This window comes from Lepidochelys kempii, chromosome 26 (genome assembly GCF_965140285.1).
Source record: "Lepidochelys kempii isolate rLepKem1 chromosome 26, rLepKem1.hap1, whole genome shotgun sequence".
Classification (NCBI taxonomy): Eukaryota; Metazoa; Chordata; order Testudines; family Cheloniidae; genus Lepidochelys; species Lepidochelys kempii.
The window spans coordinates 15452445-15471699 of record NC_136405.1 but is presented as its reverse complement, the minus strand read 5'-3'; the positions used below and the strand labels follow the sequence as shown (position 1 = coordinate 15471699).

The 19255-nt window shown below is 60.2% G+C and overlaps 1 protein-coding gene across 1 annotated transcript; it reads right to left on the bottom strand.

Annotated features, from left to right (window-relative positions):
• Window positions 1-1590: 1590 nt before the first annotated feature.
• VAMP5 (vesicle associated membrane protein 5) lies at window positions 1591-13448 on the bottom strand. The gene is made up of 3 exons (XM_073325152.2): window positions 13144-13448; window positions 2777-2914; window positions 1591-2434 (listed from the first exon to the last, which is right to left on the bottom strand). Exons 1-3 carry the CDS (start codon window positions 13144-13146, stop codon window positions 2225-2227), a joined length of 351 nt encoding a protein of 116 aa, XP_073181253.1. The 5' UTR covers window positions 13147-13448; the 3' UTR covers window positions 1591-2224.
• Between the last annotated feature and the right edge of the window lie 5807 nt (window positions 13449-19255).

Sequence of the window (19255 nt, the reverse complement as noted above, 5' to 3'; positions counted from 1 at the left end):
TGGGGCACTCCCAGCTGGGGGGGCCAGGCACTGCCTTGGAGGCGCTCACAGCTGAGTGGCACCATCTTGGGGATGCTCACAGCCTGGGGGGAGGGAGGTGCTGCCTTGGGGAGACACAACCTTGTGGTGCTCACAGCTGGGGGGGGACAGGCACCACCCTGGGGGGTGCTTACAGAGTGGGGGGAGGGGTGCTGCCCTGGGGGCACTCACAGCCATGGGGGGGCACTGCCCTGGGGGCACAGCCATGGGGGAGCACTCTCAGCCTGCAAATGGGGGTGAGGCACTGCTTTGGGGAAGCTCACTGCTGGGAGTGGAGTCATTCAGGATCATTTTTTTCAGTGTTATGGGGGACTTGGAAACAGGTCCCCCCCTTGGTGATGCAGAGTGCGTCTCCCCCCACTCCCTCCTTCCTAAACAGGGGTGGTTCATGCTCATCACTGAGCAACAATTCCTCCTAAAGAGAGACCGGCGAGGGTGTCGCCCGCAGAACCGCTCCGCTACCCGGAAGCTCCAGAGATCAGCCATGAGCTGTTAGAGACGTTTGCCTCCAGGTCAGGGGTTCCAGGCCAGCTCAGGGTGGGAATGGCTGGCAGGTCTTTGGTGGCCCTGGAGTTGGCGGGTCTCAGCCCAGTTCTTAGCAGACAGGTGCCCACGTCCCACACACTACGCATTGTGCTGGGCACTGTAGGTTATTTATGAGGTGTATTACGGTAATGCCCAGGAACCCCAGTCCTGGACCAGGACCCATCATGCTGGGCGCTCATACGTTATTTATTAGGTGTATTACGGTAGCACCTCGGAGCCTCCCTCGTGGACCAAGACCCCATTGTGCCAGGCGCTGTCCAGACCCAGAGCCAACAGACGGGCCTTGCTCATAGGTGCTGGGGGTGCAGGGTTTACAGTGTGGTTCACTGGCTCTCAGCACCCCTACTATACACATTGTTCTGCTCCAAAGAGTTAATCTACATATGAGATGAAACTACAGCTGGAGACAGACCAGGAGCACCAGGAAACCACAAGTGGCTATTGCCGTTCAGCCATGGGCTTGGCCCACCCACAATGTAACTGCTGGCGAGTTTGTTATAGGCATGATGGCAAAGGAGCGTGCCGACCGTGCTCCGAGCACACCCTCGCTGCAAGCGTCTGTGTCTGACTCTAAGAACATAAGAGCGGCTAGACTGGGTCAGACCAAAGGTCCATCTAGCCCAGTATCCTGTCTGCCGACAGTGGCCAATGCCAGGTGCCCCAGAGGGAGTGAACAGAACAGGGAATTATCAAGTGACCCATCCCCTGTCACCCATTCCCAGCTTCTGGCAAACAGAGGCTCGGGACACCATCCCTGCCCATCCTGGCTAATAGCCATTGATGGACCTGTCCTCCATGAACTCATCTCGTTCTTTTTTGAACCCTGTTATAATTAAGGGCACAAAGGATGCTTAACCTGGAGATCCGATTTGACTCTGGGGTGCCAGGGAGCTGGGGGAACAATGGGAAGGGATCGGGCACCCCTCGGCATGGATCGCTGCTGGGTGCATCTCTCTGTCCACCTCCATTTGTCCCTCCCCAGCAGCCATACCAGAAACACGAACATTTTACAAACAATCTGTCTTTACTGACCTGCCCTCAGCAGTGCTGGGACTGGTGCGAAAGGCTGCGGCGCAGGGCAGCGAGAGCTTTAAACAGATCTGGGGGCTGGTCTTAAAACCAGGTCTACCACCCACGATACACTTCATGAAGCACAACTGTCTGCAAACCTCTCCTCCCCACCCTACAGTAGTCTATCTAAAGCTTAAGGCACTTGTGAGCGTTTATCTACCTGACCTGCTGGGAAACCTAACGCAGGGGCCTTCTCCCTTGCTAGGGTCCCTTCCCAGGGACTGCGGGTGTTATTGTAGGGTTGCTGGGGCTGATCCCAATAGGTTGTTATTGGGGGATTGTATGTCAGAACTGGGCTGCACACATTGGTTTGTTATTGTAGGGTTGCTCTTGAGCCCTGGGCTGATCATTAGGGGGTTGTTTTTGTAGGGTTGCTCCCTGGAGCTGGGCTGTCAATATTGTTTCCTAGTGTTGTGACCCATCTCCAAAGGGGCCTTTCCAAATAGCTAAAGAAAATCCCCAGCTCCACTGGCAGCCCCGGCAGTCTCCCCGCGCGCTGTGTCCATATTGCACTGAGCCCAGGGCAGCTGCGTCCCTAGCAGAGAGGACGCTGGGTCGTCTCCTTCCCTCAGTCACCCTGCGTGGTGGTGGCCCGGCTCTCGGCGGCCTGGTTCCCGGCGGCCTGGTTCCCGGCCCCGCGCAGCGACAGCCACAGAACCACGGCCAGGATGATTAACGCCATGAGCACCACGACCGCCGCCAGGACTATCCTGTACTTCCTGTTCTCCCAGCGCTTCTTCTGCGCCACCGTCTTTGTCGTCTTGCTGAAGGCGGAGCTCTAGGAGGAAGCAAAGCGAGAGCTGTCAAGGGGCAGCCGGGGACCCGCCCCCAGGCCCAAGGAACTCACCCCAGGCTTCAGCTTCCCTCCGCTCAAACCCTGTACAGCCGCCACTTGTCACGCCGGGTACATCACTGCCCCCTGCTGGCCGGAGTCGGAACCGGGCAGCTGTGTATCATGGGGCCCATATTACTAACAGGAATTCTCCTTTTAGCCCAGCAGTGGGAGCCCATTTGCAAACCCATGGGTCTTGGATTCGCACCCCCAGGAAAGTGATGGTGCACGAGCAGCCCCCTCCCCCCCATTGTGCCCTGCCCCACTGCTCCCTCCCCCCCAGCACACCATGTTGCGGAGCTCATCTGCTCTGTCGTCCAGGTCACTGAGCTTGACCTCCCGGTCCAGCACCTTGGAGTAGTTGACCAGCATGATCTGAGTCACCTCCTCTGTCTCCTTCTGGCATCGCTCCAGGTTCTCCTCCACCTGCAGGGAGGACAGGGTTAAATACATGATGAAGCAGGACATTTCTTAATGTTTCCTCTGAATATTGTGGGGGTGCCTCAGTTTCCCCTATGCGGTTCTTAAGTATCTAGGGGGTGGGATAAGGGTGTATGATCGTTGCAGAGCCCTAGAGGGCAGGTGTGTGCAGGGGTCTGGACACAGAGAATGGCCGACACCCTGTTTCCTGGCAACTAATGGCCTGGGCCCTTCCCCCCTGCAAGGTGAGAACTAAAGGGGTTGGAGAACAAAGGAATCAGGTGCCCTCCTGGCCCGGGAAAGGGACAAAGCCCAGAGGAGGAGGGGCTGGAGGGAGTTTCAGTTTGGGGCTGGCTAGGGACATGGAGTGAAGGGCAGACGGGGTTATCTGGCTCACCGCCCCACAAAATGGACCCAGCTGAGGGGTCCTGTTCTCTGCACCTACAAGCTCTGTGTTAGACCATGTCCCTGTCGTCTAATAAACCTCTGTTTTACTGGCTGGCTGAGAGTCCCGTCTGACTGCGGAGTTGGGGGGCAGGACCCACTGGTTTCACCAGGACCCCGCCTGGGCGGACTCTCTGGGGGAAGCGCAGGGAGGGGCAGAGGATGCTGAATGCTCCGAGGTCAGACCCAGGAAGGTGGAAGATGTGTGAGCTGTGTGTCCTGCAGACAGGCTGCTCCCAGAGAGGAGGCTCCCCCACAATCCTGCCTGGCTTCCTAGGGAGCAGTTCCAGGGCATCGCCCGGGGACCCCATGACAACAGGATGGCTGGGCTTCAGTGGTCTGGGCCAGCTGAGGGGGCAGAGGGTCAGCGGGATAAACCCAAAGGCACATTGGGGGCCTCTTTGAGCCTTCAGGACGGCAGGAGCAGGTCCTGGGGGCTAGAGGGAGCTCACTGGTTCTATGACTTAACGACTGTTTCCTGAACTCTGCCACGCTGTGACCCCCAGCCTCATCTCCTACTGGGACCCCCCTGCAGGAGGGGGGCGGGGGGAGCCCACTCTGCACCCACCCAGGCAGTGGCAGCTCCCCACTCCGGTCGTCACAACCTGGCGCACCTGGTCCCAGCGCCACTCAGCCTTGGCCCCTCCATAGATGGAGACCCACCCCACCCCCCGGCACTCTTTGATCCACTGTTTGCCAACAGCTGGGTTAATCCCAAGCAACAGCAGCTGCTCCAGGGACCAGTTTGTACAGGGGGCTTAGGGACCAGACCAGCCTTCCCTTGTGGTCCTTTGAGGGAATGATTTTGAAAGCCAAAGGGTAGATGGGGGAGGGCTCCTTCTTCCCCATAGGTCGGGATATTGTATTTAGTGAGGCCTGTGGTCTCGTGTGCCCTACACCTTCAAATCCCTCAGAGCCATGCCAGCTGCAGAGACCACGGCCAGATAGTGTCTGTTACTTATGTTCTTTCTTGATTCACTTCTCCTTAACTCTGAGACACATCTTGCCCAAGAGGCCCTATTTGCTCTGTGCTGGGGAGGGTGCAGCCCCTGGCTGAGAAGTGCTGATCAGAGCACGCTCTCTCCGGCACATCCGGCCAGGGCTGCTCATGGAGGACCGGGTGGCCAGAGCAGGAAATATCCACAAAGAATAAATTCTCAGAGCAGACAAGCGGATGCCCTCTGACCTCCACAATTCCTGGAGTGATGTTCCTGGCTCCTGGGCTGGCGGGATTCAAATCCCCCTGGGAAATATTCTTTCCACAAAGAGGTAAAAGGACTCAGATCAGACCCCAGTCTAAGGGTGGAGACACCCGAGCTGGGTGGGGCGAGTCTGCTGAGCCAACTCCAGCAGGAAATGGGAACAGGGGAGGAAAAATCCTTCAGCGACTGCAGGATGCGGCGACCGGAAGCTAAGATCTCAGCGCAACCAGCAACAGCTGGGCTTCGGAGGAGAGACCTTCAGGAAATGCCCAGCACGCTGCAGGATGCGGTGCTGTCCCCTTGCAGTCAGTGCTGACCCCAAGGCAGCACAAAGGGGCACTATACCGCATGGAGCAGGGTGGGATCTGTGTGCCCAGCCCCACTGCTGCGACTACTGCACCCCCATCCCTGCCCAGAGCCGAGGATAGAACCCAGGAGTTCTGGCTCCCAGCCCTCCCTGCTCTAACCACTGAACTCTACTCCCCTCCCAGAGCTGGGAACAGAACCCAGGAGTCCTAACTCCCTGCCCCACCCCCGCTCTACCCAACAGACCCCACTCCTCCCAGCATGGCCAATGCACATGTCCACAGCCCCTCGAAGGCCCAGTAACGGATGCTGAAGATGACAACACACAAAACACCCTGCTGCTCTGAGCATCCCAACCCTCAAGCTCAAAGCTCCCCACAGATGCCCATCTCCTACCACCTGCTGCGTAGTCCCCCACAAGGTGAACAGGCATGGGGCTGTCGCCTGCCCCCCAGCCAGCCACCCCTCCCCATCTCACTGCGGGGGGGGAGGGCTGGGCTAACATATCCCTCTCACTGGGGGCTGGGGTTGGGGTGTGGAGGGCAGGGATTGGAGGATTAGGAGTTGGGGTACAGCGTGAGGGGGTTGGGGTGTGGAGGGCAGGGATTGGGGGGTTAGGAGTTGGGGTACAGCATCCGGGGGTTGGGGTGTGGAGGGCAGGGATTGGGGGGTGAGGAGTTGGGGTATGGAGTGTGGAGGTTGGGGTGTGGAGGGCAGGGATTGGGGGGTGAGGAGTTGGGGTACGGCATGTGGGGGTTGGGGTATGGAGGGCAGGGATTGGGGGGTGAGGAGTTGGGGTACAGCGTGAGGGGGTTGGGGTGTGGAGGGCAGGGATTGGAGGATTAGGAGTTTGGGTACGGCATGTGGGGTTGGGGTGTGGAGGGCAGGGATTGGAGGATTAGGAGTTTGGGTACGACATGTGGGGGTTGGGGTATGGAGGGCAGGGATTGGGGGGTTAGGAGTTGGGGTATGGAGTGTGGAGGTTGGGGTGTGGAGGGCAGGGATTGGGGGGTGAGGAGTTGGGGTACGGCATGTGGGGGTTGGGGTATGGAGGGCAGGGATTGGGGGGTTAGGAGTTGGGGTATGGAGTGTGGAGGTTGGGGTGTGGAGGGCAGGGATTGGGGGGTGAGGAGTTGGGGTACGGCATGTGGGGGTTGGGGTATGGAGGGCAGGGATTGGGGGGTGAGGAGTTGGGGTACAGCGTGAGGGGGTTGGGGTGTGGAGGGCAGGGATTGGAGGATTAGGAGTTTGGGTACGGCATGTGGGGTTGGGGTGTGGAGGGCAGGGATTGGAGGATTAGGAGTTTGGGTACGACATGTGGGGGTTGGGGTATGGAGGGCAGGGATTGGGGGGTTAGGAGTTGGGGTATGGAGTGTGGAGGTTGGGGTGTGGAGGGCAGGGATTGGGGGGTGAGGAGTTGGGGTACGGCATGTGGGGGTTGGGGTATGGAGGGCAGGGATTGGGGGGTTAGGAGTTGGGGTACTGCATGTGGGGGTTGGGGTGTGGAGGGCAGGGATTGGGGGGTTAGGAGTTGGGGTACGGCGTGTGGAGGTTGGGGTGTGGAGGGCAGGGATCGGGGGGTTAGGAGTTGGGGTATGGAGTGTGGAGGGCAGGGATTGGGGGGTGAGGAGTTGGGGTACGGCGTGTGGAGTTTGGGGTGTGGAGGGCAGGGATTGGGGGGTTAGGAGTTGGGGTACGGCGTGTGGAGGTTGGGGTGTGGAGGGCAGGGATTGGGGGTTAGGAGTTGGGGTACGGCGTGTGGAGGTTGGGGTGTGGAGGGCAGGGATTGGGGGGTGAGGAGTTGGGGTACGGCGTGTGGAGGTTGGGGTGTGGAGGGCAGGGATTGGGGGGTTAGGAGTTGGGGTACGGCGTGTGGAGGTTGGGGTGTGGAGGGCAGGGATTGGGGGGTTAGGAGTTGGGGTATGGAGTGTGGAGGTTGGGGTGTGGAGGGCAGGGATTGGGGGGTGAGGAGTTGGGGTACAGCGTGAGGGGGTTGGGGTGTGGAGGGCAGGGATTGGGGGGTTAGGAGTTGGGGTACGGCGTGTGGAGGTTGGGGTGTGGAGGGCAGGGATTGGGGGGTGAGGAGTTGGGGTACAGCGTGAGGGGGTTGGGGTGTGGAGGGCAGGGATTGGGGGGTTAGGAGTTGGGGTACGGCGTGTGGAGGTTGGGGTGTGGAGGGCAGGGATTGGGGGGTTAGGAGTTGGGGTACGGCGTGTGGAGGTTGGGGTGTGGAGGGCAGGGATTGGGGGCTTAGGAGTTGGGGTATGGAGTGTGGAGGTTGGGGTGTGGAGGGCAGGGATTGGGGGGTGAGGAGTTGGGGTACAGCGTGAGGGGGTTGGGGTGTGGAGGGCAGGGATTGGGGGGTTAGGAGTTGGGGTACGGCGTGTGGAGGTTGGGGTGTGGAGGGCAGGGATTGGGGGGTTAGGAGTTGGGGTATGGAGTGTGGAGGTTGGGGTGTGGAGGGCAGGGATTGGGGGGTGAGGAGTTGGGGTACAGCGTGAGGGGGTTGGGGTGTGGAGGGCAGGGATTGGGGGGTTAGGAGTTTGGGTACGGCATGTGGGGGTTGGGGTGTGGAGGGCAGGGATTGGGGGGTGAGGAGTTGGGGTACGGCGTGTGGAGTTTGGGGTGTGGAGGGCAGGGATTGGGGGGTTAGGAGTTGGGGTACGGCGTGTGGAGGTTGGGGTGTGGAGGGCAGGGATTGGGGGGTGAGGAGTTGGGGTACAGCGTGAGGGGGTTGGGGTGTGGAGGGCAGGGATTGGAGGATTAGGAGTTGGGGTACAGCGTGAGGGGGTTGGGGTGTGGAGGGCAGGGATTGGGGGGTTAGGAGTTGGGGTACGGCGTGTGGAGGTTGGGGTGTGGAGGGCAGGGATTGGGGGGTGAGGAGTTGGGGTACAGCGTGAGGGGGTTGGGGTGTGGAGGGCAGGGATTGGGGGGTTAGGAGTTGGGGTACAGCGTGAGGGGGTTGGGGTGTGGAGGGCAGGGATTGGGGGGTTAGGAGTTGGGGTACAGCGTGAGGGGGTTGGGGTGTGGAGGGCAGGGATTGGGGGGTTAGGAGTTGGGGTATGGCGTGTGGAGGTTGGGGTGTGGAGGGCAGGGATTGGGGGGTGAGGAGTTGGGGTACAGCGTGAGGGGGTTGGGGTGTGGAGGGCAGGGATTGGGGGGTGAGGAGTTGGGGTAAGGCATGAGGGGGTTGTGAGGTGCATTCCCCCATGCTGTTGGGGTAGTTCAGGGACAGTGCCCCCCTCCCTTCACCCAGCCATGGCTGATCCCAACCCAGCGCTCATTTCCCCCCGCAGCCTCTCTCTCCCACTGCCGGCTCTGCTCAGTTGAAGACAACGCTCAGGGCTCCCCCTGCCCACCCCTGCCCCAGCATCACTCCCTACGAGTCTGGGGGGCCCAAAGAGACACCCCAGGGTATTTTGGTCCCAGCCTGTTCTCACAGGCCATGGCCTGGTGCCAGCACTGGGCCAGGGGAGCATTTCCTGTGGGGCCCGAGGTGTCAGGACATCCGGCTGCTGGAGCGCGTCCCAGTCTCTGAGCCGGAGTGGGGCTGAGCCGAGTGGGTGGCCCGGGGGGCGGGGGGGGGTCGGGTTTGGTTACGGGAATCAGCCATGTCACTATTGTTTGTTCTAGGCTCCTTTGATTGATGCCTGGAGGCGGTTAGAGCTGGAAAAACAAGTCACCAGGGTAGGGATTTTCCAGCACTGCCAACATGGGCTAGGCCAGGGCCAAGGCCTCGGGCTGGGACCTACAAGATGGGGTTCAATTCCTGGCCTGCCATGGACTCCCCATGTGACCGCAGACCAGTCACTTCATCTGGCTGGGGCTCAGCACCCCAATGTGTAATGGGATCCTTCCTCCTTCCATCCCATCAGACCAAACTCTTTGGGGCACGGAGAGTCTCTGTGGGTCTCGGCAGCGCCCGGCACAAGGGGGCCCTGATCTCAGGTGGGGTCTGGGCAGTGCCCGGCACAAGGGGGCCCTGATCTCAGGTGGGGTCTGGGCAGCGCCTGGCACAAGGGGGCCCTGATCTCGGGCGGGGTCTGGGCAGTGCCCGGCACAAGGGGGCCCTGATCTCGGGCGGGGTCTGGGCAGTGCCCGGCACAAGGGGGCCCTGATCTCGGGCGGGGTCTGGGCAGTGCCCGGCACAAGGGGGCCCTGATCTCGGGTGGGGTCTGGGCAGTGCCCGGCACAAGGGGGCCCTGATCTCGGGCGGGGTCTGGGCAGTGCCCGGCACAAGGGGGCCCTGATCTCAGGTGGGGTCTGGGCAGTGCTCGGCACAAGGGGGCCCTGATCTCAGGTGGGGTCTGGGCAGCGCCTGGCACAAGGGGGCCCTGATCTCGGGCGGGGTCTGGGCAGTGCCCGGCACAAGGGGGCCCTGATCTCAGGTGGGGTCTGGGCAGTGCCCGGCACAAGGGGGCCCTGATCTCGGGCGGGGTCTGGGCAGTGCCCGGCACAAGGGGGCCCTGATCTCGGGTGGGGTTTCTAGGTGTGACTGGAATACATACAGCAACTGCAACCCCTTCCCATGGAGTGGCAACAGCCCCTGAGGTGGCTGGGGAGATCTGGATCACCGCAAGGGCTGAGACAGAAGGATCCTCCTTGCACAAAGGGGGTTTCTGAGCAGCTCAGAGAGGAAATACGGCTAATCACATGTGCTGAGCCCGTGCTGAAACAGGCAGGTGGGATTCCCCGGGCAGGGGGGTCAGAGGCCCACATACCAATGAGAGAATCAGTTTTGGGGGGCCCTGGGTTTCTTGGGGTGCCTGGGGCCTGACTTTCCAGGCTGCTGCAGGTGCTTGGCTCCTTGGAGACTCCCTGTCCTGCAGCCCCCACCCTGGGGTGTCCTCCCAGCAGAGCTGCGCCAACCCCTCACAGCCCAGGGGATGGGAAGGGGCACAACCTGCCCTGAGCAGAAGGGCCCCTGGCAGCCTGATCCAGGAGCCCCGGGGGGGGGGGGGAGAATAAGCCACCTTTCTCCCCTCCCTGCAATGGGGCACAACAACAGATAAATCCCCACAACCCCCAGGGAGTGGGTGCTCCGAGCAGCCAGTGGGCAGAACCCTCCTTCTTGTCAGGCAGGGTCTTTCTCCACCCTGCTCTCGGACGATCTCATTGTGCGTGCTCCCCGCTTGGCTGGGGCCAAGCCGCGGTTCGCAGCCAGGTCAAACTGCCCCCGCAGGTTAACAGCAAACTCCAACCCACCGATCTCAGGCGGGCACTGTGGATGTTGCTTTATTAGGGGTATTACGGTAGCAGCTAGAGGCCCCAGCTGAGATAGGCAGCCCACCATAAGGTACTGCTCAGACAGAGCCAGAGACAGCCCCCAAGAGCCGACAGCCTCATCAGAGAAGAGAGACAAAGGGCTGTTATCCCTCTTTCACAAATGGGGAAACTGAGGCCCAGAGCAATTCAGTGACTGGACCAGCATCTGTGCAGAGCCAGGAATTCAGCTGGTTCTCCTGAGGCCCAGCCCGACCCCTGATCTGCCAGGCCACTATGTGAATCTCTTTATGAGGCTCAGAGCCCTTGGCACTGACACCAGGCCCCCAATCTAACAGGGCTCACCGCAGTGGCTCAGGATCCTGATCCTGCATCACACATGGGGAAACCGAGGCCCAGAGCAGGGGAGGGACTTGCCTGAAGTCACCCAGAGAGGCAGAGCTGGGAATAGAACCCAGGAGTCCTGCCTGCCAGCACGGTCTGGTGGGAAAGCTCCAACTCCTGTGATGGCTACTGGGCTGCTCAGAGCAGCACGTCCCCAGGGAGCCTTGAATAATTTAAACACCACACACCAGCCCCCACCAGTGGGACGTCCAGCCACCCTGGGCTGGGCTGAGCCCCCCAGGAGGCAGCCAGGGCCAGCCGGCTTGCTCCTGTCCCTCCCTGTTCTTTGGCAAGGGGCCAGCCCCAAGGAGCCCCGGTCTCAGTCAGGGCTCTTGGGCACTGGGGGATTAACAGCGCTGGTGGGCATGGCAGATGGCAAATGCCCCTGCCCAGATGAGGCTGGCTCTCCCTGCCAGCACACGGCTGCCCCTTGGGGAGGAGCAAAAGCCTGTGAAAGTGGAAGCAACGGAGGCCGCAGAGAAGGGGTGGGGTGCGGCAGGGCAGGTCGCACAGCCCAGGACCTCTCTGCCCCATGAAAGGAAACAAAGCTGCTCAGCCACAGGAGCATGTGATCTACCCACATCCCCAGGGCCAGGCCCTGGGATCCCGTTTGCCACCGCCCTGCCGGCCGGGGGCTAAAGCTGAGCCTTTTGCAGTGGGAGGAAGGAGGGGCTGAGCCCTGGAGCCTAAACCAAGACGGGGGCCTCTCTGCGAGGTTTCCTGTTGCCTTTTGCAGCGGGGTGGGGGCAGGGGGCTGAGCCTGGGCTGTTTGGTGGAGCCGCCCATGCTTGCATGAGCTGCCCTGCTGGTTCCTAGGATCGGGCCCTGCAGCCTGCAGACAAACACAAAACTCCCTGGGAGGGAGGGGGGCAGGTGCCTCCGAGAGACCTGGGTGCTGTATTTACAGCCCAGCACAGGGAGGCTGGAGTCCACAGGCCAGATCCCTGGCTAGTGCACATCACACAGCTGGCTCACCCAGGTCTGGCCGCACGATGCCACATCCGGAGCACCAAGGCGGGTACAGAGCAATAGAACGGCCCTTCCTCAGAGGGAAGCTGCCAGACCCCACTCCTCGTAGACCCTCCCACTGCACAGGGGTCACAGGCCCTTCCTCATCTCCCCCTGGAGGGGCTGGGGCCAGGACAGGCTGCCTGCCAAAGCAGATTAACCCTGTAGGAACTGTCACATGCACCAGCATGGCCTCTGAAGGCCCTTTCTCCCGTGGATCAGAGTGGGTGAGACAGAACCACAGGCCTCCCCAGGACCTGCCCCAACAGTTGGGGGTCACTATGGGAGATCCAGGGGGCCTGACCCCTAGAGCTGGGGCGCACTCAGGCTTCCTGGCCCCAGAGAAGGGGTTGCAAGGGAAGCTAAGAATCATAGACTATCAGGGTTGGAAGGGACCTCAGGAGGTCATCTAGTCCAACCCCCTGCTCAAAGCAGGACCAGTCCCCAACTAAATCATCCCAGCCAGGGCTTTGTCAAGCCTGACCTTGAAAATCTCTAAGGAAGGAGATTCCACCACCTCGCTAGGTAACACATTCCAATGCTTCACCACCCTCCTGGTGAAAAAGTTTTTCCTAGTATCCAACCTAAACCTCCCCCACTGCAACTTGAGACCATTACTCCTCGTTCTGCAATCTGGTACCACTGAGAACAGTGTAGATCCATCCTCTTTGGAACCCCCTTTCAGATAGTTGAAAGCAGCTATCAAATCCCCCCTCATTCTTCTCTTCTGCAGGCTAAACAATCCCAGCTCCCTCAGCCTCTCCTCATAAGTCATGTGCTCCAGTCCCCTAATCAGTTTTGTTGCCCTTCGCTGGACTCTTTCCAATTTTTCCACATCCTTCTTGTAGTGTGGGGCCCAAAACTGGACACAGTACTCCAGATGAGACCTCACCAATGTCGAATAGAGGGGAACGATCACTCGTCCCTCGATCTGCTGGCAATGCCCCTACTTATACAGCCCAAAATGCCATTAGCCTTCTTGGCAACAAGGGCACACTGCATTGGGTTCTTCCGTCCTAAGTGCAGGACCCTGCACTTATCCGTATTGAACCTCATCAGATTTCTTTTGGCCCAATCCTCCAATTTGTCTAGGTCCCTCTGTATCCTAACCCTGCCCTCCAGCGTATCTACCACTCCTCCCAGTTTAGTGTCATCTGCAAATTCGCAGACTGATTTGGGGCAGGCGGAGACAAAGACCAGGGCTGCCTGGAGCTGGGATCAGGATGTGCCATTTGGCTTCTGGTTTACCCGGTCCCGGGGCTGGGGCTGGGGCTGGGCAGGAAGGAGCCTGTGGCGGGGCAGGGGACAGGAGAGCAGCTGGGCTTGCCACAAGCAGGGAGGAAAACGGGGCGATATAGGGGGGCACAAAGCTCAGTTATGCGGGGCCGGAGGGAGGCACCGAACTCGCGCGGGGGGGGGTATCAGGCATTGAACAGCACCATCTCTCCCCCCAGGCCCGCGGTACACCCGTCCCCCCAGCGCCCGGGGGTCAGACCGGGGACCCGTGACCCCGCAAAGCGCCCCGGCCCCAGCCCACCCCCGTGGATGGGGGGCCACGCAGGGCCCTGGGCAGGGCCCTGGGCAGGGTGCCGGGGTCCCCGCGCCCTCCCGCCCGCTGGAGGCGCCTAGAAACCGAAACTGCTGCCCGCGGCCACCCGCGCCCCTCACCATGGCGCCGGCTCTCGGGAAGCTCCGATCCGCTCTGCCCGGGGTCCTGCTGCGCCGGGCTGCCCGTGCGCCCCGCGCCGGAGCGTCCCACCAGTTGCTCCGGGGCCCTGGGCGCTGCCGGGCAGTCGGGGTTTTCCCAGCTGCGGACGCGGGACCCCAGGCGGCCGCCTCCGAGCCTGCTCCACAGCGGAGAGGGGAGCGCAGCGCAGCCTGGCGGGCGAGGAGCCGAGAGGGGCAGGCCACGAGAAGCGCCTGCCCAGGAAGAAAGAGCCGGCTCAGCCCCGCCCGCAGCGCACTTCCACCTGCCGTCCTGGCGGTGTCACTCCGGAGTCACGCTAAGGTCCACACTGGGTCACTCCGGAGTCGCACCGGGGGCAGTATTGGGCGCTGGGCTCTCAGCCTCTCTCTCTTTCCTTCTAGACTTTTCACTTTCACTCCTTTCCTACATCTATTCTGGAGTGACTCTGGCAGGGCAGGAAGGGCCGGATCAGCAGCCCGCAGGGGTGGACTTCTCTGGGCAATGGGCAGGGCAGTGCCTGGGCTGGGTTCCATATCTGGGTCTGCTGCTGCCCTGCTGGGTGATCTTGGCCAAGTCACCACCCCTCACTGTGCCTCAGTTTCCCTTTCTGCAATATGGGGATAATGACCCCTCCTTTAGTGAACTGCGTGGAGATCTGTGGATGGGAGCTCGAGACAGGCCTAATTCGGGGAGCGGACAAGCCTCACCTTTAGCCCCCAGCCCTGATTTGCTCCTGCAGCGTCTTTTGCAGTGGATGCAGGGCTCAGCTGTCATGAACCCAAAGGGGAGTCTTCCCTGAGATGCCCGGTGTAAGCTGGGTGCAGCAGGGACCCACTGGCGGCAGGTTGGAAGGGAGCTTGGAAGGGGAGGCTGCGAGGGGGGCAGAGAGACGGGCAGGGATCCATTAGGAGAGAGACTGATGGTGGCTCTGGGGAGGAGCAGCTGGCAAATGCTGCTTTGTAGTTAATTGCCACTCCTGGGACTTGCTCACAGTTTCCAGCTGGCTCGTTACTTTCTTTTCATGCACCCAAGTGAACACTGGACTCCCAGGCCAGCACGGGGGAAGCAGGAAGGTGAGTAAAGTCCACCCAGGGGGGAGGGCAGGGTGTGTGGCCTCCTCCGCAGCTTGTGGCAGAGACAGGAAACACTGCATGTCAGTCACAGGCCACCGCTGCCCCACCTGGCTGCCCTGGCCGCATGGCGAGGGGGTGTCAATTTCTGGTGCCTCACTGCACGAGCAGCTCCCCCTTGCCTCTGCCAGGCCACGTCCCTCACTAAAGGCTTTGGAGGACACAAAGCAGTTAGGGGAAAGAGGGAAGGTCCTGGATCAGTAGCTGTTTGACAGGGAACAAAGGGCAGGACTAAATGGTCCCTTTTCCCAGTGGTGAGAAGTGAACAGCGCGGTCCCCCCCGCGCCAGACTGGGCTGTTCAACAAATTCATCAATGATCCAGAAAAGGGAGTAACTGGTGAAGTGACAACATTTGCCTATGAACTAATATTGTTCAAGACAGCTGAGTTACGGGGGGTCTCCCTGATGGGGGGACAAAATGGCAGCTGAAATTCAACATTTCTAGGTGCAAAGTAATGCCCATTGGGGGAAACAATCCCAACCCCACAGAGATGGGGTCTAAACAAGCTGTTGATGCTCAAGAAGGAGCACCTGGAGTCATGGGGATAGAACTTCAGCTTAGTTCCCAGCAGTGATGAGAAAGATGACTAGGAATTACTAGCACAGGGATAGAAAATAAAACAGAAGTTATCACCCCCCAACACATACATCAATCCCTGGTGCGCCCAGCCCTGGAATCCTGTGTCCAGTGCTGGTCACCCCATCTCCAAAAGAAGAGAGTTTTATTTACCTTGTCCAATAATACAAAAACCAGGGGCCACTCAATAAAATGAATAAGCTGCAGGTTAATACAAACAAGAGGAAGTACTTCCTCACACAATGCACAATTAATCTGTGGAACTCCTTGCCAGGGGATGTTGTGAAGGCCAAAAGTATAACTGGATTCAAAAAAGAATGAGATAAGTTCACGGAGGCTAGGTCTCGCAATGGCTATTAGCCAGGATGGTCAGAGCCGCAACCCCATGCTCAGGGCGACCTAAACCTCCAACTGCTAGAAACCAGGAGGAGAAGATGGGTGGATGTCTCCAGAATCGCCCAGTGCGGTACTCTCCCCCTGAAGCTCTGGCCGTGTCAGAAGACAGGAGGTGCATGCAGCAGCATGGGGGCACTTATGTCTCAGGTCATGCTGCAGGGGACGCACTAAGGCCTTGCCGACAAGCAGAAGTGGCACTTTTGCAGGGTACCACCCAATGGGCATTCACGGCGGGGCAGTCACACCAGCCTGCGGGGTCAATAAGCGCATGGTGCATTGCTCACCTCTGCTGCCATGTATTGCAGGATACCAGCTGTGTGATGCGGGGTTCCCACTGGTGGCACAGGGGATTGTGGGAGCTGGGGGTTCAAACACCCGTAACCCGCTGGGCCAACGTCAGGAACGTTGGCATCAGCCCCATGGCTTTGGCCCAGTTACTCCTGAGATGGGGTCAAATCCGTCACTGATGCCAAACCCACTGAGCCTCAGGCTGTTGCACCTGGGGTCGCCCTGCCCCAGCGTGATGGTTGTTTACCGTTTAATTACCTAATGGGAAGTGGGCTCTAACGAGGCCTCTCAGCTCCCAGGGGCCAGGGAGGTGGCCGGGGAGTTGGCACACTTCCCTTCAACACCGTGGTGACACGGTTGCTGCACAGCTCCTGCGGGTGCTGGCTTAGGGCTTAGCGCAGGTAAGGTGGGTGGGGCGGGAACTGGTGCTCGGCTTGTCTAGAGCCAGGCTCAGCCCAGCACTCTCAGGCTCAGGGAGCTGGGGCCAAGGCCTCAGCTTTCCTTACACAGTAATTAAGGCTCTAGCCGTGGTGCTGTAAAGAGCCGGCAGAAGGTGGCTTGGGCAGAACTGATGCAGCCATGGGTCCCTGAGTCTACATGCAGCTAGTCTGCAGATGGCTGTGGAGGGCCCCATTCTCCTCCCCTGTGTTAACTCTGAAACCTAATGTTGACTGTGTAACTAGTTCACTGTAGATCAGATTCCATGGCACAGGAGGGGCTGATGATAGTAGAAAGAGCTGGACACTGGCTAGGCCAGTGGCAGTTCGGGTGTGTGGCACCTGATTGATGGCGCGGCCTGGTCTACGGGTGGCACTGACGAGCATGCCCCCCTCCCATTCCCCAGAGAATCTTTGTGGGAAAGAGGGCTCCAGGTGGCAGATTTCCACACGAGGCAGCGCTGGCTGAGTGACAAGGAACGGTCAGGCCACACACTGTGTCAGGTGCTGGCCCAGGCCCAGAATGTGTCCAACCCACCCGAGGGCTCGCAGCATGGGATGGGGTGTGCAGGGCAGACGAGCTGGCTGGGGAGCCTGCTGGGGGTGGGTTCAATGTGGGGGTATTGGAGTTTGTTGTTAGCTGCTTCCTTCTCCTGGGCCCAGGGAAGAGTTGGGGGGGGGCAGGGGTGTGGCTGGGGTAACTGGCATGTGGGGGGAAGGGCTCTGAACAAAGTGACCAGGACTTTGCCCATTTCAGGGTGTACCTGCAACAGAGGCGGATTTACAGTGAAACACAAGGGTGCCCTGGCATGCAGCCCCCCAGTGACAAGGAGCCCCAGGGCCGGGCAGCTGCGGGGGTAGAAGCTTGGTCCTGCCGGCTCCTGCTGCAGGCTCCGCCCCCACCAGCAGCCAAGCTCCCCCTCTCCCGCCTCCTCCCCCCCCCCCGAGCGTGCTGTGCTCCTGCCCCTCCCCCTCCCAGCACTGCCCCCACGGAACAGCTGTTTGCCAGCGCTCAGGTCTCTCCGGGGGAGGGACAGGGCCGCAACACGGTGCGGGGAGGAGGCGGAGAAGAGGCAGGGGCGGGGCCTTGGGGAAGAGGGTGGAATCGGAGCAGGGCGGAGCCCCCCCACTCCCCCTTCACATACCCCCACCAGCCCCCTGCCATGAGCTGCTCAGGGCAGGGGGCTGGGAGCACCCCCACGACCCCAGCCCCCTGCCCTGACCCCTGCACCCCCTCACACACCCCGAGCCCTGACTCCTGCGCACACACACCCCCACATCCCCACCTGCACCCCTCGCACCACACGGGAGCTGCCCCAGGTAAACGCTCCACACCCCAACCCCCTGCCCCAACCCTGAGCCCCCTCCTGCATCCTAAGTCCTGGCTAGACCCCGCACCCCAACCCCCAGCCTGCTCCTGTACCCTAACTTCCTCCCAGACCCTGCGCCCCCGGCCCCGAGCCCCCTCCTGCACCCTAAGTCCTGGCCAGACCCCGCACCCCATCACTTTTTACATATTTGTTTTTTATAAAAGGCTCTTCTCCAAAGCGCTTCACACGAGTCAGCTAAGGGCACAAACACTATTTGGAAAGATCATGAAGTGGTCTGCTGAGACCCTCAGCGATTTTCAAGTGGTCTGTGGAAAAATAAGTTCGACGACAAAACCAGTCAAGATCCCTCACTTTATTTTCATTTACTTCCTATTACTTATAGGAGGAGGAGGAAGGAAAAAAGGATGAAAAACGGGGGTGAGGGGAGATAAGAGCGAATGTTCTTTTCCTTGGCTGGGTCCGCAGGAGGGGCCCCAACAATGAAGCTGAGCACGGGGCCCCACTAACTCTAAATCCGCCACTGAACTGCAATGGGGGCGGGTAGATTCAGGGATGATGGGGGTGGCCATGCTGGATGGATCGGCTGGGGGAGGCCGGGGGCCAGTGCTGGGGCTGCAGAGGGTGTAGATCTTGGGGTGTGGGGGGGAATTGTGTGGGCACTGAAGGAGGCAGACCCAGCGGAGATGGGGTGCAATGGAGTAAACCCAGCTGAACAGTGCTGATGCCAGTCTCTGGCTCATTGCATCTCTGCCCTGGCAGGGACCCCGTGGGACCGGCCCTCCAGCCCTGAGGAGCTGCAGCCAACGCCTGAGGCTGGGAGCCACCTGGCAGTTCCCACACAGCTGCGGTTGCTTCCACCATTTTCCCCATGGCCAGGAGCTGCCAACCCACCCTCTACCACCTGCCTCCCTGAGCCATCGAGCCAGGCCTCAGCCCAGCCTCTGTGGCACCAGCCCAGAGCTGAGGCCCAAGCAGGGAATGCGAGCTGTTCCCCACACACTGAGGCAATTGTCTGTGTCACCCACCCAGGCTGCCTCTGGCACAGAAGTCAGCATCTCAGTGCCCTGGGCAGCTGTGTAGGGGAACACAGCGCTCCCACAGCCCCAGCCAGGAGGGAAAGCCCAGCCCCGGAGCCAGCTGCCCCCCTAGCAGATCCTGCCTGGTATCGTGGCTCCCACAGCAGCCAGTTCCAGCTGCTGCTGAGGAACAGGCGGAAAGCCCCTGGCCTAGGGCCTTTGTGGCGTCACCTGCCTATGGAGGGGGTTTTACTACATCCCACCAGCCGGAGGCTAGCTCATATCCTGAGGCAGAAGTGTAACAAGATAGAAGTCTCTGAGGTCCCCCTGGCAACTCTTATCACCAGCTCAATGTTTCAGCCTGCCCTCAAACACTGCTGAGCTTCTGGTCTCAGGGACATCCTGTGGCAGGGAGTTCCACATGGTAACACATGCTGGTGTGAAACACAACAGAGCCATGGCGGGGGAGCAGAGGGCATGGCCCAGCCACAAAAGGGTCAATCTGCTCACAGAAGCACCCAGCCCTCCAGATCTCTGACCAGCCAATGGGAGTTTGTGCCAATGATGGAATTGCTTCAAGCTAGTATCTCATTGGCTGAATGGGTTGCTACTTCTGGGAGGAGCTTGTTTAATTCTTGTATTTGTTTGGTTGTTTTAAGTATCCCCCATTGGATCCGAGCCCTTGATCAAACATTAAAACCCCAACAGCTGTTACTGCCCTCTGCTGCGTGGAATCAGGATTGCTCTCCTGTGTGTCATAGCCCCATAGTGCTAATGGGGATTCTCCAATAGCCAACTGAGGCAGAGGGGCAGCCACATCTCTCTGCTCAGCAGAATCTGGTTACCTATGGCTCGTGGCCAGGGGATTGTCTGGAAATGACTCCCAGAGGGTGCTGCATGGGGATCAGTGACAGTGC